Below are 27,569 nucleotides of genomic sequence, written 5' to 3' on the forward strand. Positions count from 1 at the left end.
ACTGCCCCAGCTGCTCCGATTCGTTTATATTTACATCTAACACAATTTCCCAACTCATATGGAAACGGGGTTTGTACTTAAACTCCTCCACCTGGGACAGAGTCTCGTTCTCTACCTGTACAAACTGTACAAACCATCCGTTTCCTGCTGAGAACCATGGCCTCAGATTTGGAGATGCTGATCCTCATTCCAGCCGCTGAACACTCCAGTGAGAGCTGAAGGTCATGAACCGATGGTGCCATCAGGACCACATCATCGGCAAACAGCAGTGACGCAACCTTTAGCCCCCCGAGACGTATGGCCAAAAATATTAAATTTACCTGTTGAATAAAACCTCTGCCTCGTTTTTAATGAATACTTCGACCTACTACGCTACGGTATTTTAATGTTAGTCAATATGGTGGTAGTTGGAGAGCCAAGTGTGTTCTGAGGTGGTACTTGGTGGGAAAAAGTTTGAGAACCACTGTACGAGGTTATGAGAAATCCTGAAGCAAGAAGAGCGGGACGGCTATCTGGTAACTGACAGTGTGGCATACTTGCCAACCCTCCCGGATTTTCCGGGAGACTCCCGAAATTCAGCGCCTCTCCCGAAAACCTCCCGGAACAAATTTTCTCCCGAAAATCTCCCGAAATTCAGGTGGAGCTGGAGGCCACGCCCCCTCCAGCTCCATGCGGACCTGAGTGACGTGTTGACAGCCTGTTCACACGTCCACTTTCCCACAATATAAACAGCTAATGATCGAGGGCGAGTTCTTGGTTTCTTATGTGGGTTTATTGTTAGGCAGTTTCATTAACGTCCTCCCAGCGCGGTAACAACACACAACAACAGCAGTCAAGTTTTCGTCTACCGTAAAGCAGTTCGTCTGCCGTAAACAGCAATGTTGTGACACTTTTAAACAGGACAATACTGCCATCTACTGTTACATTTTTGTGTTGATTTATTTATTTTAATTTTGTGGTTTAAATTCGTTTTTGGAGCTGTCATTACACATTCATCAGTATTCACATTGGTCAATAGGGGGCAGAAGAGGGCGTTTCTTCCCAATTGAATGCTATCACCTGCAGACCGGAAGTGTCTTGTCATTCTGATGAGCGCGACCAGTCTGTGAACAATTGAAACGTCCTGTGTGCTTTTTCCTCCTGTATAACAGGTTAGTTTTGGTGAATCAACTCACTGAATAATATCCATGTGATCTTTATAAGTTTAAGTACACATTCTGATGGTGGAGCCTAACTCTAAAGTGTTTGTGAGTTGTAGTTTGTATTTGTAAATGAATCCAGTGCACAGCTGCAGTAATCAATACAAAAAGGCGACGTGAATGCGCAATGTTTATATAGGAACTTCTGATCCTAATTCAGACTCCCAAATTAGAGCTCCCGTTTTCTTATTGATTTTATAATGTATATTTGTATAATGTGTGTGTTCTGAAATAGTGACAGAGAATAGAACAAGGATGGACAATTCAACCCTTAACTCAACAATGAGTAGATGAGTGTTATGTGTGTGTATATGTGTAAATAAATGAACACTAAAATTCAAGTATTTCTTTTATTTTTATATATATATATATATATATATATATATATATATATATATATATATATATATATATATATATATATATATATATATGTATGTATGTAATAAAAAAAATATATATATAGCTAGAATTCACTGAAAGTCAAGTATTTCTTATATATATATATATATATCTTAACCACGCCCCCAACCACGCCCCCCGCCCCACCCCCGACAACGCCCCCCACCCCCCACCTCCCGAAATCGGAGGTCTCAAGGTTGGCAAGTATGCAGTGTGGTCCTATTTAGATGGACTGTCTGTCGCCTATCAGATGACAGGAGATCAAGTGAGATGCAGCGCAGCCTCCCCAACACACGCACACACGTGTAAAGATGCTGGGGGATGGAAGGCAGTGGAAACGCACACATCTATCAGCCACAGCGGCCTGTTTAGCCCAGCAGCCTCAGACAATGACTGCTTCCCTCCCTGACAGACACATTAGTTTCTCCTCTCTTCTCTGAAAGGCGCACACAGAAGCGGGAGAAAGATGTAGTTGTGGTGTCGCCCGGGGCCCCTGTTAACGTTTTCATCTTCCTCACCGGCGTCCGCTCAGCAGCCGGGTGTACATCGATGCATCACCCGGTGTCTGCAGGGCAGATGTATAGACAGGTCGCAGTATCCTTGAGAGCTTGTTATGGGTGATTGACTCCATGTGGGCTAGCAGGTATAGTCCAAACATAAAAAAAATGCCAATAGGCTGTCGTGATCGATTCACTGAGTACATTCGTCCTTTCTCTTTTTCATAGATGAAATTGGAAAACAATCATAATTCATCCTAAAGTAGGATTCCGTTATCTGCAGTGTGCATCTTTCACTTAAACAGCTGCTGTTGCTCATCTTAATTTACTCCTTTGCTGAACAAATATACTGTTTATGGAAATGTTGTTTTTGGTGCTTAACAAATAACGTATTAAAGACATCAGTGCGTACTTTTTGGACGAGTCAATCCATTTGATTGCTAACCCGACAAGCAATTGAGATTTTAATATACCGGGCACCCACAAAATGTTAGAAGAAAAAAAAGATGTAAGCCGCAGATATATACCGTAACAATGTAAAAATGAGATATTTACATTTTGTAAATGTTTATTTACATACCGTATTTTCCGGACTATAAGGCGCACTTAAAACTTTTTTTCCCCTCAAAACTCGACAGTGCGCCTTATACCCCGGTGCGCCTAATGTACGGAATAATTCTGGTTTTGCTTACTGACCTCGAAGCAATTTTATTTGGTACATGGTGTAATAATAAGTGTGACCAGTACATGGCAGTCAATCAATCAATCAATCAATCAATGTTTATTTATATAGCCCTAAATCACAAGTGTCTCAAAGGGCTGCACAAGCCACAACGACATCCTCGGTACAAAGCCCACATAAGGGCAAGGAAAAACTCACCCCAGTGGGACGTCGATGTGAATGACTATGAGAAACCTTGGAGAGGACCGCATATGTGGGTAACCCCCCCCCACCACCCACCCCCCACCCCCTCTAGGGGAGACCGAATGCAATGGATGTCGAGTGGGTCTGACATAATATTGTGAGAGTCCAGTCCATAGTGGATCCAACATAATAGTAAGAGTCCAGTCCATAGTGGGGCCAGCAGGAAACCATCCCGAGCGGAGACGGGTCAGCAGCTCAGAGATGTTCCCAGCCGATGCACAGGCGAGCGGTCCACCCCGGGTCCCGACTCTGGACAGCCAGCACTTCATCCATGGCCACCGGACCTGTGCCCCCCCCCCCCCCCCCCCCCCCTCCACAAGGAAGAGGGTAGCAGAGGAGAAAAGAAAAGAAACGGCAGATCAACTGGTCTAAAAGGGGGGTCTGTTTAAAGGCTAGAGTATACAAATGAGTTTTAAGATGGGACTTAAATGCTTCTACTGAGGTAGCATCTCTAATTGTTACCGGGAGGGCATTCCATAGTACTGGAGCCCGAATAGAAAACGCTCTATAGCCCGCAGACTTTTTTTGGGCTCTGGGAATCACTAATAAGCCGGAGTTCTTTGTACGCAGATTTCTTACCGGGACATATGGTACAATACAATCGACAAGATAGGACGGAGCTAGACCGTGTAGTATTTTATACGTAAGTAGTAAAACCTTAAAGTCACATCTTAAGTGCACAGGAAGCCAGTCAAACATAAGAGATATGTGTAGACTGCAATATGATGGCAATATGACTCAAGTACACACCACCAACATTTTATATGTTCCATTGAAAATATAGAACATTACACACGGCGCTCAAAAATCGATCAAAATGTTTTGGTACGATTTAGGTAAGCTATGAAGCCGCACCGCTTGATAGATTGTCAGCACATTAAACATACAAGTGTTATTATGGTGTGTGTGTATAAGGTAAGCCATATTATCTGGCGTTTTGTTTCGCAATATTATGCAAAAGCAACTTTTCTTACCTTCTGGTACCTGCTGATCTGTATTTGGGATCTGCATAAATCCTGAAAAATTGCGCGTGTCCGCCTTTGTAGTCCGTGTCGACACCGTAGTCCAGTGTTTTTCAACCTTTTTTGAACCAAGGCACATTTTTTGTGTTGAAAAAATCCGGAGGCACACCACCAGCAGAAATCATTAAAAATGTAACTCAATTGACAGTAAAAAGTCGTTGCCGCAATTGTTGGATATGACTTCAAACCATAACCAAGCATGCATCACTATAGCTCTTGTCTCAAAGTACACTGCAAAAACTGAAATCTAAGTAAGATTAAATATCTCAAATAAGGGTGATATTTGCTTATTTTCTGTCTGATAAGGTCATTCTTCTCACTAAGCAGATTTTATGTTAGAGTGTTTTACTTGTTTTAAGGGTTTTGGTCATACTTGCCAACCCTCCCGGATTTTCCGGGAGACTCCCGAAATTCAGCACCTCTCCCGAAAACCTCCCGGGACAAATGTTCTCCCGAAATTCAGGCGGAGCTGGTGGCCACGCCCCCTCCAGCTCCATGCGGATCAAAGTGACGTGTCGACAGTCTGTTTTCACGTCCACTTTCCCACAATATAAACAGCGTGCATGCCCAATCACGTTATAACTGTAGAATGACCGAGGGCAAGTTCTTGGTTTCTTATGTGGGTTTATTGTTAGACAGTTTCATTAACGTCCTCCCAGCGCCGCAACAACACACAACAACAGCAGTCACGTTTTTGTCTGCCGTAAACAGCAATGTTGTGACACTCTTAAACAGGACAATACTGCCATCTACTGTACATGCATATGTGACAATAACATCTAGTTATTTTAGAGAGTGCAGTCCACAACTGCGCACACAAGGAGACGAAGCAGAATGCATCATCAGAGAGGGTGTTAAGCATGGTTAGAAAAATAGTGACAGAGAATAGAACAAGGATGGACAATTTAACCCTTAACAATGAGTAGATGAGAGTTATGTGTATGTATATTTGTAAATAAATGAACACTGAAATTCAAGTATTTATTTTATTTATATATATATATATATATATATATATATATATATATATATATATATATATATATAAATGAAATACTTGACTTGGTGAATTCTAGCTGTAAATATACTCCTCCTCACCCCCCCACCCCCCCCACCCCCCCACCCCCCCACCCCCCCTCCACACACAACCAAGGTTGGCAAGTATGGTTTTGGTCTTAAATGGTCTCAGTAAGATATTACAGCTTGTAGCTGAGATTTTATCACCTATATTGAGTAAAACATGCTTGAAACTAGAATATCAACTGTTGCAAAGCTGTGTCATCAACACTCACAAGTATAAAACTACTTTTTTAAAGTAACAATTTCTTATTTCAAGCATGAAAAAAAATTCATGACTTTGACACAATTGTGTCTCATAATTAAAACAGATGACAGCCAAATGGACTTTGCTGTTTTATTTTCAATGAAACAATAGAAAATATGTACTCATATAGTAGTACAGTTGTTATTAGTGATAATATACTTATTTTAAGGTATTTTTGGGTTAATTGAGGTTAGCTAATTTGACTTGTTTTGGAAAGTCTTCACAAGCTGAATTTTCTTGTTCTATTGGCAGATAATTCTGCTTAGTTCAAATAAAATACCCCTAATTTTTGTATTTTTTTTTTTCTCGTTTTTGAACACTGACTTTTTGCAGTGTAGGTGTACTGTCACCACCTGTCACATCCCGCCCTGACTTATTTAGACTTTTTTGCTGTTTTCCTGTGTGTAGTGTTTTAGTTCTTGTCTTGCGCTCCTGTTATGGTGACTTTTTCTCTTTTTTTGGTATTTTCCTGTAGCAGTTTCATGTCTTCCTTTGAGCGATATTTCCCGCATCTACTTTGTTTTTATCCTTCTTTGTGGGGACATTGTCGATTGTCATGTCATGTTTGGATGTACATTGTGGACGCCGTCTTTGCTCTACAGTAAGTCTTTGCTGTCGTCCAGCATTCTGTTTATGTTTACTTTGTAGCCAGTTCAGTTTTAGTTTCGGTCTGCATAGCCTTCCCTAAGCTTCAATGCCTTTTCTTAGGGGCACTCACCAATTGTTTATTTTTGGTTTAAGCATTAAACACCTTTTTACCTGCACGCTTTTACCCGCTGTTTCCGACATCTGCAAAGCAATTAGCTACCGGCTGCCACCTACTGATATGGAAGAGTATTACACGGTTACGCTGCCGAGCTCTAGACAGCACCGACACTCAACAACAACACATCATTTGCAGACTACAATTACTGGTTTGCAAAAAATATTTTTTTACCCCAAATAGGTAAAATTAGATCATCTCCTACGGCAGACCAGACTGTATCTCACTGCACACTAGTGTGCCGCGGGACAGTGGTTGAAAAACACTGCCGTAGTCGATAAGCTTCTTCTTTTTCTCTATCTTCTTGTTATGTGGCATTCATCCTCCGCTGTTGCCATTTCTAATATAAAATAGCGTAAAGTTCTTACTTCTTTCTGTCAGTAAACTCGCCATGAAAGGGCTAAAACATACCGGTGTAGTGAGCTTACATTATTCACCCAAGGAACTTTAGTTTTCAGAGAGTTCCGGTCGGACGGTTTTTCACGGGACACATTTGAGGAGATGCTGCTCCGTTATTGATTTAAGTCAAGTCTGAATGTCATTAAAACAGTTAGCTCCATCTTTTGACACTTCTTCCACTCCCGTCCTTGCACGCTACACCGCTACAACAAAGATGACGGGGAGAAGACGCTGTCGAAGGTGAGCCACGTAAATAAGACCACCCACAAAACGCCGCATCCGGAAGCGACTGTCAGAAAGCGGCTTGAAGATGATCTGTAAAACATAATCTATGACATTTGGACCAAAGAACCACCATTACATGTTATGTAGACCACAAGGAAGTGTTTCCCATTTAGAAAAAAATAAATAAATAATATGACTTCTTAATGTGCCCTTTAATCCGGTGCGCCTTTTGTATGAATAAAGATCGAAAATAGACCCGCTCATCGGCAGTGCGCTTTATAATCCGGTGCGCCCTATGGTCCGGAAAATACGGTACCTCAAGAGGAACTGCGCTTTTTCTAGAAAGAGCAATAATTAGGGGTGGGGTTTAAAGATGATAAAAAAAAAATGCAGCTAATAGGAGTCAACGTTTTAGCTTTCAAAGCCCTGTAAAACAACTTCAGAACCCTCCAACATTTTATATACACACTGCAAGAATGTCTATATAACGTAGTAACAGACACGCTCATAAAAATATGTAATATGTTCAATATTTACCATATTTAGGTCAATTGAATCAATAGCGGGATTTCCTTTCTCTGGCGCAATTATTTCCGTTTCCATCGCAGCGCACACCTAGTGTGTGTTCCTACTTCTGCAAACAATTAGTAAGTTAATATTAATGTTAAGTAGTTGCTGTAAAGATATAGAGCCCATGTTGTATGCACCTTTCAAGTTAGGACTGCAAGCCGCCCAGAAAGCTAAAAGAATAGACGAATCGAGTGCATTAATTGTCTAGTTCATGTTTGTGTTTTTTTTACTACTAATTGAGATCTTTTGCATTTCCACGCTGGTGCTGCCTGCCACGCCAAATCATTTAAAGTAGCCCACTACATCATTTAAAGTGGCCTCACATCAATTAAGGTCATTTAAAGTGGTCAGCAAAATAATTTAATCGTGGCTCGTGACGACATTTAGGTGGGCCTATAAAAAGTTGGAGGGGAAAAAAAGCCCTTTCTGGCGAAATGTATGAATTTTTTCAGCTTTGATATACACTTTGCTAACACTTTTGTTCACTTCCTGTTCTAAATGTATTCCACAATATACTCCATAAGTAATAACATCGGAAAATAAATAAATAATAATGTGGGAAGTAAGTTATATTTCATATAGTGAGATAAATAAGATTATCTAGAATATCAACGGATGGATGAAATAAATTCAGAATGTTTATCATGGTTCTTCTTCTTTGGACTTTGTAAACAATTTAAGTTTGAAGAGTTTCTTGAAGTGGATCATACTAGTACATTATTTGATTTCTTTGCTTAATCCATTCCATAATTTAATTCCACATACTGATATACTGAAGGTCTTAAGTGTTGTACGTGCGTACAAATGTTTTAAATTACATTTTTCCCTAAGATGATATAGTTAGATAATTACTGTGTCTGTAGCCGCTTTGTTGTGTCAGTTTCTTCTTTTGTTGTTTGTTTGTTAATTCGACATGTTCCGTTGATATTTATGCCATGTCCTTTTTTGTACGGTTTGTTTATAAGATAATTGATTTATTTGCTAAAGCTCAACTGAATATTGTTGTGTATTATTCTCAACCGCCCTCCAATAGCTTCCCTAAATAACCCGAAAAATGAAGTTCCTTAACTTGAAGGCCTACAGTAGGTTTGCGGATTCCATTAGCCCCAATGAAACGCGACGAATTGGGGAGTTGCACTATCCACTTTTGCCGCCAGATGGCAGTAGAGTGTTTTATATACATACAGTCATGGTCAAAAGTTTACATTCCCCTCTAAAGAACATAATGTCATGGCTGTGTTGAGTTTCCAATCATTTCTACAACTCTTATTTTTTTGTGATAGAGTGATTGGAGCACAAAACACATTCATGAAGTTTGGTTCTTTTATGTATTTATTATGGGTCTACTGAAAATGTGAGCAAATGTGCTGGGTCAAAAGTATACATACAGCAATGTTAATATTTGCTTACATGTCCCTTGGCAAGTTTCACTGCAATAAGGCGCTTTTGGTAGCCATCCAAAAGCTTCTGCTTAAATTTTTGACCACTCCTCTTGACAAAATTGGTGCAGTTCAGCAAAATGTGTTGGGTTTTCTGACATGGACTTGTTTCTTCAGCATTGTCCACACGTTTAAGTCAGGACTTTGGGAAGGCAATTCTAAAACCTTCATTCTAGCCTGATTTAGCCATTCCTTTACCACTTTTGACGTGTGTTTGGGGTCATTGTCCTGTTGGAACACCCAACGGCGCCCAAGACCCAACCTCCGGGCTGATGATTTTAGGTTGTCCTGAAGAATTTGGAGGTAATCCTCCTTTTTCATTGTCCCATTTACTCTCTGTAAAGCACCAGTTCCATCTGGCAGCAAAACAGGCCCAGAGCATAATACTACCACCACCATGCTTGACGGTAGGTTTGGTGTTCCTGGGATTAAAGGCCTCACCTTTTCTCCTCCAAACATATTGTTGGGTATTGTGACCAAACAGCTCAATTTTTGTTTCATCTGACCACAGAACTTTCCTCCAGAACGTCTTATCTTTGTCCATGTGATGTCAGATGTGCTCCAATCAGTATATCACAAAAAAATAAGAGTTGTAGAAATTATTGGAAACTCAAGACAGCCATGACATAAAGTTATTTACAGTGTATGTAAACTTGTGACCATGTCTGTATATATATCTTAAAATATTTTTTGTAGCACTTTAAATGCTATGCTATGCAGAGTGGCGCTTTCCATCATTTTCAGCAGACTGCTTTGCAGAAGGAGATCCACCCAGGAATAAGGCCCTATGAATTATTTCCCGACTGTAATTGTCACCCAAGCCTGCACCTGTTGACTTTGCTTACCGTTTTCACTTGGGGGAGACTCTGCTCTAGAAACCCATTTCCTGTATCAGCCATCATCATGTGGTCGTCTGAAGCCTCCACCGACTGTGCAGTCGTAGCAGCTGCATCGATTTTTTTCCCCAATGCATCAAGCACCGGTGGATTATTTGTCCAACTTGACATGTTTCTTAACTTGTGTGTCCGTAGGGCGTGGTGACTGACGCCTCCCCCCAGACGGCAACTCCCTCATCACAGGAAGTGGGCGGGCAGCAGCAACAGATTCAGGTGGACAGTGCCGCTGAACACGCTTACTCATACCAGTCCAAGTAAGTACGCCGGAACGGAAGTCGGGCAGGAAGTCTGCAGGAAAATTAACTTAACCAACAATGACTTATTTGTTTAACCGCCAAGAACCAGAGTCGGATTGATTTATTAAAACCTTGTCTGATAGTCAGTCATTGGTCGGCTTTTTAGTCCATTTCCACTCTCCTGTCTATGATGTGATGTCATTATCATTAGGTGGAATACATCTCTAAAGATGGCACAAAGAGAAAGCTCATCCTAATGTTACATAAGGAAGTTTTTACATTTGAAGGCTGAGGTGTCAGCATTGTTTATCTAACAGGCTAAAGCAGTGGTTCTTAACCTGGGTTCGATCGAACCCTAGGGGTTCGGTGAGTCGGCTCAGGGGTTCGCCGCAGGTCAAGACACACCCGACTCATCGTGTAAATAAAAACTTCTCCCTATCGGCGTATTAGGGATGCGGCAACAGCAGAAGTCAGACTGATTTGCAGGTGTGTAATTTGTTGTGAGTGTATGCACTGTGTTGGTTTTGTTCTTTGAACAAAGTGACGTTCATGCACGGTTCATTTTGTGCACCAGTAAAAAAACATGGTAACACTTTAGCATGGGGAACATATTCACCATTAATTAGTTGCTTATTAACCAGCAAATTAGTAACATATTGGCTCTTAACTAGTCATTTTTAAGTACCGTATTTTTCAGAGTATAAGTCGCTCCGGAGTATAAGTCGCACCGGCCGAAAATGCATAATAAAGAAGGAAAAAAACATATATAAGTCGCACTGGAGTATAAGTCGCATTTTTTGGGGAAATTTATTTGATAAAAGCCAACACCAAGAATAGACATTTGAAAGGCAATTTAAAATAAATAAAGAACAGTGAACAACAGGCTGAATAAGTGTACGTTATATAAGGCATAAATAACCAACTGAGAACGTGCCTGGTATGTTAACGTAACATATTATGGTAAGAGTCATTCAAATAATGTCATGTCTGTGTGATCATGTTTTGTTTTAGTCATGTTCGGTTTTGTTTTTGGACTTTTTGTGCACTTTTGTTTGTTTGTCACCATAGCAACCATTAGTTTTCACCTGTCACGTCACGCACCTGTTTCACGTTCGGACTCACACACACCTGTCACCAATCATGTCACTGTTATTTAAGCCTACCTTTGTTCATCACTCGTTCTGCCTGCGTTGTTTTGATGTCACACCGGTTTATGTCTTGCTCTGACCAAGTAAGTTACCCTGTCCATGCCATAGCTTCTGCTGAAGATTAGCCTCACTTGCGTTTTAGGCACGCTTGCCTTTTTTTTTGTTGCTGTTGTATTGTTTGTTTGTGGTAGTGCGTGATTTATGTTAATAAATCCTAGCCTACCTTCACACTGTCGTCCGGAGCCATTTTTGCGTTGGAAGAACAACCCCGCAGCACGCTGCGACCCCCCCACGTGACAAATAACTATAACATATCGAACATGCTATACGTTTACCAAACAATCTGTCACTCCTAATCGCTAAATCCCATGAAATCTTATACATCTAGTCTCTTACGTGAATAAGCTAAATAATATTATTTGATATTTTACGGTAATGTGTTAATAAATTCACACATAAGTCGCTCCTGAGTATAAGTCGCAACCCCGGCCAAACTATGAAAAAACTGTGACTTATAGTCCGAAAAATACGGTACTTATTAATGCCTTATTTGGCATGGCCTTATTATAACCCTAACCCTCTAACCCTGGCCCTAACCCTAACCAAATAACTCTAAATTAAGTCTTTGTTACTTAGAATATGTTCCCCATACTAAAGTGTTACCAAAAACATATAACTTTGTCTTGAATTTGAAAAAAAATATTTTATTTTTCACTAAAGAAGGGTTCGGTGAATGCGCATATGAAACTGGTGGGGTTCGGTACCTCCAACAAGGTTAAGAACCACTGGGTTAAAGCCATTCCATTGTTGGGTGGGAGATACTGAAACTAGTACTTTGCAATAAATAAATTCCAACTGCAGCTCTTTCTTGTAGAGGATACATACTTTGGATCCTGCACCATCCCCTCAATGTATTATATAAGTCTAGCTAAGCCCCGATCTTGCTTTCTATTGCCTATTTTTTCTGCAATAGTTCAATTGCAACTGCAGCTGTCTCTTGAAGAAGATAAATACCTTGGCTCCTGCACCGTCCCCTCAGTCCTAGAGGTGTATTAACAAAGTCAATTTGGGCCTCAATCTTGGTTTCTATTGCCTATGTTGTCTGCAGTAGATGAATCATAGCATGCATGTCTCTATTGTAGAGGATAAATAGTTTGGATCCTCCACCATCCTCTAAATCTTATACAGTCGCGGTCAAAAGTTTACATACACTTGTAAAGAACATAATGTCATGGCTGTCTTGAGTTTCCAATAATTTCTACAACTCTTATTTTTTTTTGTGATAGAGTGATTGGAGCACATACTTGTTGGTCACAAAAAACATTCATGAAGTTTGGTTCTTTTATGAATTTATTATGGGTCTACTGAAAATGTGAGCAAATCTGCTGGGTCAAAAGTATACATACAGCAATTTTAATATTTGGTTACATGTCCTTTGGCAAGTTTCACTGCAATATGGCGCTTTTGGTAGCCATCCACAAGCTTCTGGTTGAATTTTTGACCACTCCTCTTGACAAAATTGGTGCAGTTCAGCAAAATGTGTTGGGTTTTCTGACATGGACTTGTTTCTTCAGCATTGTCCACACGTTTAAGTCAGGACTTTGGGAAGGCAATTCTAAAACCTTCATTCTAGCCTGATTTAGCCATTCCTTTACCACTTTTGACGTGTGTTTGGGGTCATTGTCCTGTTGGAACACCCAACTGCGCCCAAGACCCAACCTCCGGGCTGATGATTTTAGGTTGTCCTGAAGAATTTGGAGGTAATCCTCCTTTTTCATTGTCCCATTTACTCTCTGTAAAGCACCAGTTCCATCTGGCAGCAAAACAGGCCCAGAGCATAATACTACCACCACCATGCTTGACGGTAGGTATGGTGTTCCTGGGATTAAAGGCCTCACCTTTTCTCCTCCAAACATATTGCTGGGTATTGTGGCCAAACAGCTCAATTTGTGTTTCATCCGACATCACATGGACAAAGATAAGACTTTCTGGAGGAAAGTTCTGTGATCAGATGAAACAAAAATTGAGGTGTTTGTCCACAATACCCAGCAATATGTTTGTGACAAACAAGTATGTGCTCCAATCACTCTATCACAAAAAAATAAGAGTTGTAAAAATTATGGGAAACTCAAGACAGCCATGACATTATGTTCTTTACAAGTGTATGTAAACTTTTGATCGTGACTGTAAATAATACACCTCTAGCTCTGTATTAACAATACAGCTCTAGATTGATGGGATGGTGTATGGTCTTTAAAAAATAAAAATAAAAAAAATTTTAAGCCTCAAACCTGATTTCTATTGCTTATTTATTCTTCGATATTTGAATTGCAACTGCAGCTCTCTTGAAGAACATAAATACCTTGGCTCCTGCACCACCCCCTCAGTCTAGAGTCAAAGTCTATTTGGGCCGCAATCTTGATTTCTATTGCAATTTGTTATTGTCATAGCCAGACCTGTGTGTTTACTTCCGTCCCTGACGGTTTCCGCTACAACTGTTGCCTTCCTCAGAAGTTGTCACGTGATGTAAACGCACAGGTCTGGCGATAAGAATAACAAATTGCATCATTTTTTCAAAACCTAATGAACCTCTTTGGATTATTTGATTTCTATTGCCTATATCAGGGGTGTCAAACGTACAGCCCGCGAACAGGTTCTATCCGGCCCGCGGGATGAGTTTGCTAAGTATAAAAATTAACCTGAAATTTTGGAATGAAACTGCTGTTCTAAATGTGTCCACTGGATGTCGCAATAGCAATTCTTTGTATCTTTGTAGATGATGCTACATATGTACAAAATAAACCACATGATGTTAGTACTTCAGTCGAGGAAAATGATCAAACTACATAAATAACATACTGTAATTTGTTTTTGATTTTTTTTTTTTATCTGGATAGATTGAAAATGAACACCAATGAGTTGACTGATTAACATTATCACATAATTTATTCAGAAAATATAAATAACGACAAATAAAGATAGAATACTATTAACCGCAACATGTAAGTGTAAAAACAATAACATTATGATTTGTACAATTTCAGAATGTGCTTGTTCTATTTTTAAAAAAAGAAACCAATCTTAAATTGTCTTTATTTTTAAATTATCGTGCCGTCATTTTACCAGTGCGGCCCACTTGGGAGTAGATTTTTCTCCATGTGGCCCCCGGTCTAAAATGAGTTTGACACCCCTGGCCTATATTGTCTGCAGTAAATTAATTGTAACTATAGGTCTCTATTGTAGAGGATAAATACTTTGGAACAAAGTAGAGAGCTGTATAAATAATGCAGCTCTAGATTGAGGGGATGGTGTATGGTCTATTTAGAAAAAAAAATGTTTAGCCTCAAAATGATTTCTATTGCTGATTTATTCTTAAATATTTTAATTGCAACATCAACTCTCTCTCAAAGAGCATAGGTGTCAAAGTCAAGGCCCGCGGGCCAGATTCGGTCCATGAATGAATTATCTATGATGATATTTGATTAGTATTAGAACCGGCCCACACACACCAATACTCCATCAGTGTTGGCGCCAGGAATTTTCAAAATGGGGTCCCAGGGACCCCATCAAGTCATAAAAACGGGGTCCCGCAGTAAATGTTTGGGGTCCCACTTTTTTGTAACCGTTTTGAAAACAAATGATAAATGTATGCATTATCCTGTTAGATCTCACATTCTACATTGTGTTTTGGAAAAAGGTTGTCATAAACGTTACTTAATTTATTTAAAAAAAATTAATACAAAAGAAAAAAAAAAGTTTATGCATATGTAAATGTATTCAGTTATAAACATTAATTCACTTTATCTTTCCTTCATGGATCTAAACTTTACCGTTTTTTCTATATTTTTATTGTAATATTTTCAGAATGCATTTCTAATTTTGGCCAAAGTTAAACAAAGAACAACAATCTGAAGTTGTCTTTATTTTTTAGTTTTAATGCCATGTTTTTAATAGTCTGGCGCGCGTGTGCAGAGATTTTCCTTCCTGCGGCCCCTGAGCTAAAATTAGTTTGACACCCCTGCTCTAGAGCAGTGTTTTTCAACCGTTTTTGAACCAAGGCACATTTTTTTCATTGAAAAAATCCCAAGGCATATCACCAGCAGACAATGTTAAAAATGAAACTCAGTAGCTTGTATTGACATTATATGAGGCCTTCTCTTCACATACCTGACGCAATTGTTTCGATATGAATTTAAACTATAACTATAACCATCCATGCATCACTAATTACTAAGTACATGGTTACCCTGTTGATCTCTAGACAGCACAGGCACTCAACAACAGCACATTATTTGCGGATTATAATTTTCTGGTTTGCGAAAAAAAAAAAAAATATATATATATATATATATATTTTTTTTTTTTTTTTTTTTTTTTTTTTATTTATTTATTTATTATTATTTTTTTTTTACAATGCTTAGAACACATGATGTTGCCATCATTACTGATGAAAAGCGGTCCAGACCAATTAGGTGAAATTGCATAATCTCCCACGGCACACCAGACAATATGTCACGGCACACGTGTGCCGCGGCACAGTGGTTGAAAAACAATACTCTAGAGCAGTTTTTTTTAACCACTGTGCCGCAGCACACTAGTGTGCCGTGAGATACAGTCTGGTGTGTCGTGGGAGATTATGTAATTTCACCTAATTGAGTTACAAATATTTTTTGCAAACCAGTAATTATAATCCGCAAATGTGCCCTTGTTGTTTACTGTCGGTGCTGTCTAGAGCTCGGCAGAGTAACCGTGTAATACTCTTCCATATCAGTAGGTGGCAGCAGGTAGCTAATTGCTTTTGTAGACATGGTTTGTTGGGATCACAACATGCGGGAGGCAGTGTGTAGGTAAAAAGGTATCTAACACTTAAACCAAAAAACAAATAAAAGGCAAGTGCTCCTAAAAAAAAGCATTGAAGCTTAGGGATGACCATTGGCGTTGTTAGGCCTATTTTAGGGGGGCTCAAGCCCCCCTAAAATATTCTTAAGCCCCCCTAAATAATTTGGTGTTTTTTGGGGGGGGGTTTTACAAATAAATGCCGACATATTCATTATAAAGTGGCCCAAATATGAGTTTGAATAAATAATCATATAACCTGTTATTATTCACTCAGTTTCCCCTCACTTCGTAGCGTAAGGTAGAGAGCCCCTTTCGTGCGTCGGTATCCAATCCATTCCACTTGTTCATATAGAAAATGCCCACATCACTCAAATTCCAGCCCGCATTTTCTCTGCGACCTTGCTTGCGGTCCTGCAGGTGTACGAAGCACATTATCTTCCTTTACAATGAGTGAAGCTGCACAAAACCTTGTGTGTGCAATTGTAAATCATTTATTTTTTAAGTTTTGTGTTTCTTGTAGAATCTATATAAAGTAATATACATAAGCCTATTGTTAAAATAATGAAAAAAGCATCATTAAATATATTTGTTTTATTGTAGTGTTACATTAATAGCTGTTTTATTATTATAGGATGGCTTGTTAAACATTTAATAGGATTTTCAGAGGGAGGAAAAACCAAGACATTTAATATAAAATGTGAAATGAATAAATACATAAAAAGAAAAAGAAAATATATGGTAAAAAGCCATCGTCCCGGGGAGCATTTCATTTCGTCCCGTGCATTTAAAAAAAATAATAATAATAACAATGAATGATTTCTAAGTCTTTGTTAGTCGTTTGTGAAGTTTTGTGCTCGTGCGTAACATTCGCTCGCATCCTGTGCATCTCCTGGGGGCAAAGCCCCCCCTGTCCTTAAAAGCTAGTGACGCCCCTGGGGATGACTATGCAAAACGAAACTAAAACCGAACTGGCTGCAAAGTAAACAAAAACAGAATGCTGGACGACAGCAAAGACTTACAGCGTGTGGAGCAAAGACGGCGTCCACAAAGTACATCCGTTGATGACACGACAATCAACAATGTCCCCACAAAGAAGGATAGAGTTCGCACAACTGAAATAGTCCTGATTGATAAAACAAAGCAGGTGTGGGGAATAGCAGTCAAAGGAAGACATGAAACTGCTACAGGAAAATGCCAACAAATCAGGAAAAGTCTCCAAAATAGGAGCGCAAGACAAGAACTAAAACACTACACACAGGAAAACAGCAAAAAACTCAAAATAAGTCAGGGGGTGATGTGACAGGTGGTGACAGTACACCTACTTTGAGACAAGAGCTATAGTGAAGCATGGTTGGTTATGGTTTGAATTCATATTCCAACAATTGCGAGAAATACTTTTTATTGTCAATATCGGCTGCTGAGTTTAATTTTTCAATGATTTCTCAAAGGATTTTTTCAATGAGAAAAATGTGCCTTGGCTCAGAAAAGGTTGAAAAACCCTGCTCTAGAGGATAAATCATTTGGATCCTGCACCATACCCTCAATCTAGAGATGTCCTAAGTCTATTTAACACACATATTTAGCCTCAGTCTTGATTTCTGTTGCCCATTGTGTCTGCAATAGTTGAATTGCAGAAGATAAATACTATGGATCTTAGTCTAGAGCTTTCTTATCGAAGCCTATTTATAACACATATTTTAACCTCAATCTTTATTTTCCTATTGCCTCTTTTGTCTGCAATATTTTGATTGCAAATGCATCGCCTTCTTTCCTCCGACATGTTCTCCTCTCCCATCAGATAACAACGGCCTCAAAGAATGTTCCTGTGACAGCGTTGCCTTGAGACATGAGGTGGCTGCACTGTGAATGTGAGTGGGGAAGAAAGAGATTGCTTCCAGATTGCCCAGGCACCAAAAAAGAGACACTTTTTTTCATTTTCTACCTGGTCAACTATAGAAAAAAAAACAACAACAAAAAAACAATAAGGAAGCAATGAATGCTGAGAAGGGCGTTTGGGGAAATTGCAGGGCACAGTGCAAAGGAGTGGAATTGTTTAAGATGGGAAAAGCTGCCTAAAGGGCTGTGATGAAGCTAGAACATTTCTCAAAGAAAATTAAAAAAAAAAAAAAAAAACATAAAAAAAAAAAAAAAAAAGACAAAAAATGAATGTGAAGTTTATTTTGTAATTAGAAAGGAGGAGTCACGTTTGAGATACACACCGAAGATTGTCTTCCTCAGATATTAAGCTACGGTTAGTTTTCAGTATTTCTTACGTTCTAGTGTTGCATTTTTAGTTTTCTAGATATATTTTAAAACCAGATGTTTAGGGTTTTTTTGTGTTTTTTTGTTCCTTCTTGAATCTTCATGGCCTTAATTTCAAGGGCGCCGGACAAGAGACTTTTTACAAGCTAAAGTCTGACGTCTGGTTGGGGAAAAAACAAACAAACAACAACAAAAAAAAGTCAGTCTTTTGGCGCACGGGGAGGTCCGAAGAACTGTGCGATGACGAGGAAACAGAATCTATCCCATAAACTGTACAGATTTAATAGAGAAAAGTGTTTTTTGGGTTTGATGATTATTATGTCAGAAGTAACTAGATGTTAAAAAGATAGCAAAATGCCTGATGTGGGGGTGACTTGAGATTTTTTCACAGCGAGGAAAAAGCTGCATTGTGTATGCAGTACAACGCTTTTTTTATGCTCACCGTTATTATTTACCAAGCAATGTTGCTGTCAATCACATGACTGCTTTTTATCTGCCGCATTTTTTATGAGCTTGAAAATGTTTTTAGCCTGCTTTGCTTGTCACACTGCAAAAAAAAAAAAAAAAAAAAAAAAAAAAATTGATAAAATGTACAAAAATATATAAAATGGAGAAAGAAAAAAAAACTCGGCAGTGCAACAAAAATGTTCAATCAGTGCAAAAGCAATAGAGGAAATTGTTGACAATTTCTGTAGTTTTTCCTAGTTGTGGATCAAATGCAGCCCACAAATGGCCATTTTTATACCAAAGATGAAGATACACTCTGTTTATTTTCCTCGTCTCATTTTTTCTGTTGGTTGTTGATGTTGATGGTGTTGTTGATGTTGATATTGCTGTTGTTCTTGTTGTCGTTATTGCTCTTCTTGTTGTTTTTTTTTATTTGGTTTTTCGACGGCTGGACCATTCCTTACGTACCCTTGATAACGACCCATGCACCTCCACACACATAAACAAGGTGGGTTTTTTTTTTTTTTATGAGCGGTGGCAGTTTTGCAAGTTTTATTCTCCTCTTGTTTCCCAGCGCCACCAAAAAAAAGTTGTGCACCTGTGGGCCGCAAGGGGCCCTGGGATCACGTACAATTTCAACTTAAAATAACATTCATCACTAGCAAGAGGATTTACAATTTTATTTTCAAAATTAAAAAAGGGAATTTTGCCCATCTGCAATTTTTTATATGAGACATAAACATCTTTCTCTTTAGTGTGCATCCTAAATAGTAAAAAACTGCTCGCAAGAAGCGGTTTACGATGACTATTTTGCCTATAAAGCACACCAAAAAAACATCCAAAAACTGTCAACAACGCTTCATTCACATGCATCCATCGCTATTGTGAGCGCTAACACAGAGGAACTACTTTTTTGGCATAGTGACACAGCCCCTTGCTCACACTCCTGCCATGAGTGAAGGGTAAAAAGTACCACTGATAGTCACACACACACTAGATGTGGTGAAATGATCCTCTGCATTTGACCCATCGCCCTTGATCACCCCCTGGAAGGTGAGGGGAGCAGTGAGCAGCAGCGGTGGCCGCGCCCGGGAATTATTTTGGTGATTTAACCCCCAATTCCAACCCTCGATGCTGAGTGCCAAGCAGGGAGGTAATGGGTCCCATTTTTATAGTCTTTGGTATGACTCGGCCGGGATTTGAACTCACGACCTACCGATCTCAGGGCGGACACTCTAACCTAGCTAGCTACTGAGCTGCAGCTGCTGAATCGCCTCTGAGTTTGGAAAAGTTAATTTTAGACTATAAATCATACCTCACACTTTTTGTAGTAGAAGGTCGTGGCCATAAGCCAAGAAGTTGGTCAACTTTGAAATCTCATACATTACCAAGTAAAACTCTGGATCGACTAAATCAGTGGATACTGGCTTTCAACTTAGACCCGTCAACATCGCTAGGTAGACTTGATTGTGCTCAACATTTTTTACCCGAGGTCTATTTTGAATTGACCTGCTCAACATGAAGCACAAGTCTGGTGCTGAAAGATACAACCATCCAATCAGTCGGCATCCCTGTAAGTACAGCTATTGTAAGTTCAGTATGTTATCAGATAGAGCTCATTCTAAGACGAGTGCTTTGTGTTTCACTAGAGCTGGATCTGCTTAGCACCCGGCTTGTAAAATTCATCCTCCATATATTCGGGCTCCAAAAGTTACGTTTCTGGATCATCATTTTTCAAAGTAGTCGTATCCGTCGTCTCTTGTGAAGTCTGCCATGATTGGTGGAAGCAAACATACAACACGCTGTAGATGCAAGTCGCGCTTGTTGCTTTTGCGCCCAAAAAAAAGTTACGATAATGCCTAAAATCACCAAAATATGTAAATATCACATGTTCTCATAAATGTGCCTGCCACTACTTTACATACATACTTACAGCATGTATATAAAACATTGTTGAAATGTTTCTTAGAGGGCTTTTTAGGCGAAACAAGTCCGTCCACATTATCTGCATAGTTCGCCGACACTTGCTAGCAGTTTTTCACTATTTAGATTGCACTGACAAGAGAATGACGCTTGTCTCACAGAAGGATTGTGGACGATGGGAACATTTCCAAAACAAGAGCGGTTTTCCTTCAATTACCTTTTTTACCCCAGAATTAATGCTCCATCTCGATCCTTGCCGGGTCAGGGCGAGTTGACTCCACTCCCCTGGTTTTGATGGCCGTCATTCATCAGCTTGTGGGATTGCGATCACTTCACAATTGACTTGTCCTTCTCGGACCTCACATGAATAACATCCGAAAGACCATTGGAATCAGACCATTTCTTTAAAAACGGAACAAAACAATGAAAAGTCAAATCAGGAGGAAAAAAAACGGTGATTTATCAAAATTGTAACCACCATGAAGCTTTTGACATTTTTGAAACATTTAAAATCATGGTGGCCACTTAAAATAAACGTGTCACACGGAGCATGACTTAACACTTTCTTAAAAACGGAAAAAGGAGTTTGTATGATGTTCTTTGAACAGGTGGAAAAGGTTACGTTGCGTTCAAATCCCCTGGGTGCATTCTCTGTAACATTCAATGTCCTTTCCAGTTTGTTGTGTTTCTTTTTTCTCGCATATCAAACTTGCGAGTTGACCAAAAAAAACAAAAAACAATGCTAGTTTCCTGCTTTTGGTCACTTCAGCAGTATAGTGGGAAGGGGATTCAAATGGCCCCATTTGTCAAGGTTTACTTGACACATGAAACGTGACAATTTAGGGGTGCACTATCCACTTTAGCTGCTAGACAGCAGTAGAGTGTTGAATATCTTGAAATGTTTTTAGTAGCAATTCCAACTTTGGCCACGGTGTCCTTTGCTATGGAGAGTGGCGCTTTCCATTATTTTTAGCAGACTGCATTGCAAAATGATTCTCACCTCTCACGCGAGATCTACCCAGGAAAGGGGCCATGTGAATCTCTTCCTCGCTGTATGCGGGGTTTGTGCTTGTGTTGCTAAGGAAGACATAACTAGAAAGCCATCAGCTAAAAGCCAAACGTGAGGGTTTTTAGGACAACAAAACATTTTAAACACACGCGCCAAATGTTGAAACAGTTGGATTCTTGGCTTTGACATGATTGTGTTTCCATGCAGTTGCCAGAAACATTCAGTCTGAAGGTGCTCCCTGCTTTGACATCAGTACGGCAAAGATCTAAACAGGTAGCTGAGAGACACATTTTCTAAAATCACCTGTTTGTTATTTCTTGATTAGAACTACCTTAGGACTATAGAGCGCACCGGTATAAAAGCCGCACCTACTAAATTTTAGATTTTTTTTTATTTTTTACATATATTAGCCACAGATATATACTTTCCAAAATGAGTTATTTACACGTAAATATTTTGTAGATGTCTATTTGCATACCTTAATTGTTTCCAAACGTTGTCTGTAACACGGCAGTAAAACGGCAGATTATACAAAACAGAAGTCCTCATCATGGACCCACTAGCTGCTGGAACTAGTGGGTCCAAAACTCATTTGTGTACTCTAGCCTTTAAATAGACCCCCCTTTCAGACCAGTTGATCTGCCGTCTCTTTCCTGCTCTGGGGCACGGATTAGGTGACCACAGATGACACGCTAGCTGTTCAAAGTCGGGACTCGGGGGGGGGGGGGGAACTCATCCGTGCCTCAGTGGATGACGTCTCTGCGCTGCTGACTGGTTAAAGTACCAATGATTATCACACACACACCAGGTGTGGCGAAATTATTCTCTGCATTTGACACATCACCCTTGATCACCCCCTGGGAGGTGAGGGGAGCAGTGGGCAGCAGCGGTGGCCGCGCCCGGGAATCATTTTTGGTGATTTAACCCCCAATTCCAACCCTTGATGCTGAGTGCCAAGCAGGGAGGTAATGGGTCCCATTTTTATAGTCTTTGGTATGACTCGGCCGGGGTTTGAACTCACAACCTACCGATCTCAGGGCGGACACTCTAACCACTCGTCTCCACTCAAGATGATCTCTTGCTGGCCCCAATATGGACTGGACTCTCACACTATTAACTAGTTCCACTTGACATCCATTGCACCGGTCGCCCGGGGGGGTCCCCACATCTGCGGTCCCCTCCAAGGTTTCTCATTGTATCCCATTGGGGTGAGTTTTTTCTTGCCCTGATGTGGGATCTGAGCCAAGGATGTCGTTGTGGCTTGTGCAGCCCTCATGATTTAGGGCTATATAAATAAACTTTGATTGATTGATTGAAGCTAGCTCTCCAATCAGCTAAACAGACTCAATAACTCCACAGTGACGTTTTGGTCAATTTACTGAGGAATTTGTGAAAGTGAAACAATACAAAAAGAATACCATTGTAAGTTAATAATACTACCACAGACACTCGCAAACATGTTAGCACATGCAAAATATCACACACGGGACGGTTTGGTTAGTATGAATAGTTGTAGTTATATTGTAAAACTTAAAAACGTTGCTTGGAGTGATGAATGAAGAATACATGTGAGTAGAAACGCTACGGACGAGTACAGTATTGAACGGTACTTGTACTCCCAGGTTAAAACACTTCATCTGAAGGAAATACCGCAGACGTCCACCCCACAGCAGGTGCAGTGGGTGAACTGATCCAAAAGATGGCGCCGTACCACAAACCATAACACACCTTTTCAGTGTCTCTGCTTGTGTTTAATGACAACTACTTGTTGAACACAAAACATTATGGCTGGCCTTTAGCAAAGAAAACACCATATAAGTCGTAGGGTTTAAAGTTTAGTAAAAAAAAAAAAAGTATAAATAGGCATATAGTCCAGAATTTATGGTAATTAAATTATTCATGGTAGGTTCCTTACTGTCATTATAGTCCGAATAAAATTGTCTCTGATATCTTGACTAATCATTTCCTAAAACCATGGGGTAGGGTGTGTTCTTGCACAAACAATTCATGACACTATATTGCCAAAAGTATTTGGCCACCTGCCTTGACTCACATATGAACTTGAAGTGCCATCCCATTCCTAACCCATAGGGTTCAATATGATGTCGGTCCACCTTCTGCAGCTATTACAGCTTCAACTCTTCTGGGAAGGCTGTCCACAAGGTTGCGGAGTGTGTATATAGGAATTTTCCACCATTCTTCCAAAAGCGCATTGGTGAGGTCACACACTGATGTTGGTCGAGGAGGCCTGGCTCTCAGTCTCCGTTCTAATTCATCCCAAAGGTGTTCTATCGGGTTCAGGTCAGGACTCTGTGCAGACCAGTCAAGTTCATCCACACCAATGTCTTTATGGACCTTGCTTTGTGCACTGGTGCACAGTCATGTTGGAATACCAAGGGGCCCGCTCCGAACTGTTCCCACAAGGTTGGTAGCATAGAATTGTCCAAAATGTTTTGGTATCCTGGAGCATTCAAAGTTTATTTCACTGGATCTAAGGGGATAAGTCCAACTCCTGAAAAACAACCCCACACCATAATCCCTCCGCTGACCCCTCTCTGTCAGTTTACGTGGCTGAGTTGCTGTTGTTCCCAAACTCTTCCATTTTCTTATAATAAAGCCGACAGTTGACTTTGGAATATTTAGGAGCGAGGAAATTTCACGACTGGATTTGTTGCACAGGTGGCATCCTATGACAGTTCCACGCTGGAAATCACTGAGAGCGGCCCAAGTGATTGATTTTATACACCCGTGGCCGGGCCAAGTGATTAGGACACCTGATTCTCCTCCTTTGGATGGGTGGCCAAATACTTTTGGCAATATAGTGTATCAGGCTTGCCGGGCTTTGTGGATTTCTGCCAGCTTTGTTCCATCCACTCTACCAAAAAAAAAAAAGAAGCCTTTTTTGTGTCCATGCTTCACTGGCACTGCTAATGTGAAAAGGCCAAGTCAGGATCCTCCGCGCTCATTTTCCCCCTCGCTGTCGTTCGCTCCCTGGTGGCCATTCTCTCATGCCCTCTATGAGGTGTCGTCTCTTTATCGGGAGGTGCAAAAGCGTGACCGCAAACCAATTTAAGTCATTCGTGCAATGAGGCTTAGCGAGGCCAAATTGTCTCCCTCTGGGACAATAGGAGCCACTCCAGCGTCCCTCAAAATAAGCATTTCTTCCGGAAAAGAAGGGAGTTTTTTTGTGTTGGTGGCGCTTGCAGTTGAGCCCTAAGTGGAAGAAGTTCCCTGCTACCGCATTGCATTTTTGGGAAATTAAATTACAGGTCAAGCGTACTGCTCCAAAAAAGAAGGGAACAACTAAAAAGGCACATTACAGATCTGCATGGAGGAAATATTCCAGTCTATTGATTGCAGGGTATTGCAAAAATAAAAAGACTGATTTCCCGTAGTGTGTGTCGTCGAGGGGGAAGGAGACGACATAACGGCCGGGATCAGTTCAATAGGTTTATTGAAGCTGATGATAGGTTGGGGTGTGTATGCTACTCTAAGTCATACTTGCCAACCTTGAGACCTCCAATTTTGGGAGGTGGGGGGTGGGTGCGGGGGGCGTGGTTGGGGCGGGGGCGTGGTTGGGGGCGTGGTTAAGAGGGGAGGAGTATATTTACAGCTAGAATTCACCAAGTCAAGTATTTCATATATATATATATATATATATATATATATATATATATATATATATATATATATATATATATATAATATCCCCGCGACCCCGAAGGGAATAAGCGGTAGAAAATGGATGGATGGATGGATGGATATATATATATACATATATATATATATATATATATATATATATATATATAAGAAATAATTGACTTTCAGTGAATTCTAGCTATATATATATATATATATATATATATATATATATATATATATATATATATATATATATATATATATATATATATGTAAATAAAAGAAATACTTGAATTTCAGTGTTCATTTATTTACACATATACACACACATAACACTCATCTACTCATTGTTGAGTTAAGGGTTGAATTGTCCATCCTTGTTCTATTCTCTGTCACTATCTTTCTAACCATGCTGAACACCCTCATGCATTGCTGTGTGGCACGCACAAAAGTGCTTTCATCAAATGCACTAGATGGCAGTATTGTCCTGCTTAAGAGTGTCACAACATTGCTGTTTACGGCAGACGGATTGCTTTACTGTAGACGTTCTTTATATTGTGGGAAAGCGGACTCAGGTCCGCATGGAGCTGGAGGGGGCGTGGCCTCCAGCTCCGCCTGAATTTCGGGAGATTTTCGGGAGAAAATTTGTCCCGGGAGGTTTTCGGGAGAGGCGCTGAATTTCGGGAGTCTCCCGGAAAATCCGGGAGGGTTGGCAAGTATGCTCTAAGTGAATGGTGAAGAATTAGCAATATGAATGTTTCCAGAGGTTGTGGTTTGTTGGTTGAATCCTTTGACAGTCCAGAGGGGCAAGGCGAGAAGACAGTCCGTGGGCAAGCGAGAGGTCGGGGGCTGGAGAGAGGCGATGAGGTCCGTGTCCAAGCGGGGGGTCGAGGATCGAGGGAAGCGGTCCAAAGCATACTTGCCAACCAACGTTCCTTCTAAGGTGCGCGCCTCACGCGACCTCTTACTTAGGCCTTTAAATTCCCTAAGGAACATAGGCCATTGATGAAACTCCTCCATCCCCTTCGGTCTTGTGCCCTCCGCTCCAGTTGTTGCCATGACAGCCCTTGCAAATTCATCTCCTGCTCTGTGGTTCTTCTCCAGGTGGCTCTAGGCCTTCCTCTTGCCTTGCGGGTTCCATGTAGAGCATGTTTTGTGAAAGATTTATTGTGTCTATGCAGTGTGTGACCAATCCAGTTCCATTTCCTCCTCCTGATTTGTGTTTCTATTGTGTCTTGTCTAGTGAGGTCCCACAGGTTGGCATTGGAGATGGTGTTAGGCCTAGGAGGCGGCGGTTGAAGAATGTCTGTATTTTGTTTAGTATGTTGGCGGTGATCTTCCAGGTTTCTGAACTGTAGAGTAAGGTGGATTTGACGTTTGAGTTGAAGATTTGCAGTTTGGTCTTGAGTGATATGTTTTTTGCTTTCCAGATTTTATTTAGGATAGTCATACTTGCCAACCCTCCCGGATTTTCCGGGAGACTCCCGAAATTCAGCGCCTCTCCCGAAAACCTCCCGGGACAAATTTTCTCCCGAAAATCTCCCGAAATTCAGGCGGACCTGAGTGAGCCTGTTTTTACGTCCGCTTTCCCACTATATAAACAGCATGCCTGCCCAATCACGCTTTAACTGTAGAATGATGGAGGGCAAGTTCTTGGTTCTTATGTGGGTTTATTGTTAGGCAGTTTCATTAACGTCCTCCCAGCGCGATAACAACACACAACAACAGCAGTCACGTTTTCGTCTACCGTAAAGCAGTTCGTCTGCCGTAAACAGCAATGTTGTGACACTCTTAAACAGGACAATACTGCCATCTACTGTACATGCATATGTGACAATAACATCTAGGGCTTTTAGAGAGTGCAGTGCACAACTGCGCACACAACAAGGAGACGAAGCAGAATGCATCATCAGAGAGGGTGTTCAGCATGGTTAGAAAAATAGTGACAGAGAATAGAACAATGATGGACAATTCAACCCTTAACTCAACAATGAGTAGATGAGTGTTTTGTGTGTGTATATGTGTAAATAAATGAACACTGAAATTCAAGTATTTCTCTTATTTATATATATATATATATATATATATATATATATATATATATATATATATATGCATATATATAAAATATATATATATATATATATATATATAGCTAGCTAGAATTCACTGAAAGTCAAGTATTTCTTATATATATATATATATATATATATATATATATATGAAATACTTGACTTGGTGAATTCTAGCTGTAAATATACTCCTCCCCTCTTAACCACGCCCCCGCCCCAACCACGCCCCCACCCCACCCCCGAAAAATATCCTGCTGAAAACGTCTCGGTATGATGACGTCAGCGCGTGACGTCACGGATTGTAGAGGACATTTTGGGACAGCATGG

At 40.3% G+C, this 27,569-nt stretch overlaps 1 protein-coding gene across 3 annotated transcripts in view; it reads left to right on the forward strand.

Moving 5' to 3' along the window:
• Positions 1–25,034, forward strand: part of rbms3 (RNA binding motif, single stranded interacting protein) — a 750,312-nt gene extending 725,278 nt beyond the window's left edge. For 2 of the 3 annotated variants that reach the window (XM_061982785.2, XM_061982783.2), the window contains exons 13-14: positions 9,797–9,915; positions 17,683–25,034. In XM_061982785.2, the coding sequence (XP_061838769.1) occupies positions 9,797–9,915; positions 17,683–17,686 (123 nt within the window). In that variant the 3' untranslated portion in view covers positions 17,687–25,034. Of the gene's footprint in view, positions 1–9,796; positions 9,920–17,682 lie in introns of those variants that run through there. The other variant, XM_061982784.2, reaches the window with a different exon arrangement.
• The last annotated feature ends 2,535 nt before the right edge of the window (positions 25,035–27,569 follow it).

The sequence above is a fragment of the Nerophis lumbriciformis genome, linkage group LG21 (genome assembly GCF_033978685.3).
Source record: "Nerophis lumbriciformis linkage group LG21, RoL_Nlum_v2.1, whole genome shotgun sequence".
Taxonomy (NCBI): domain Eukaryota; kingdom Metazoa; phylum Chordata; class Actinopteri; order Syngnathiformes; family Syngnathidae; genus Nerophis; species Nerophis lumbriciformis.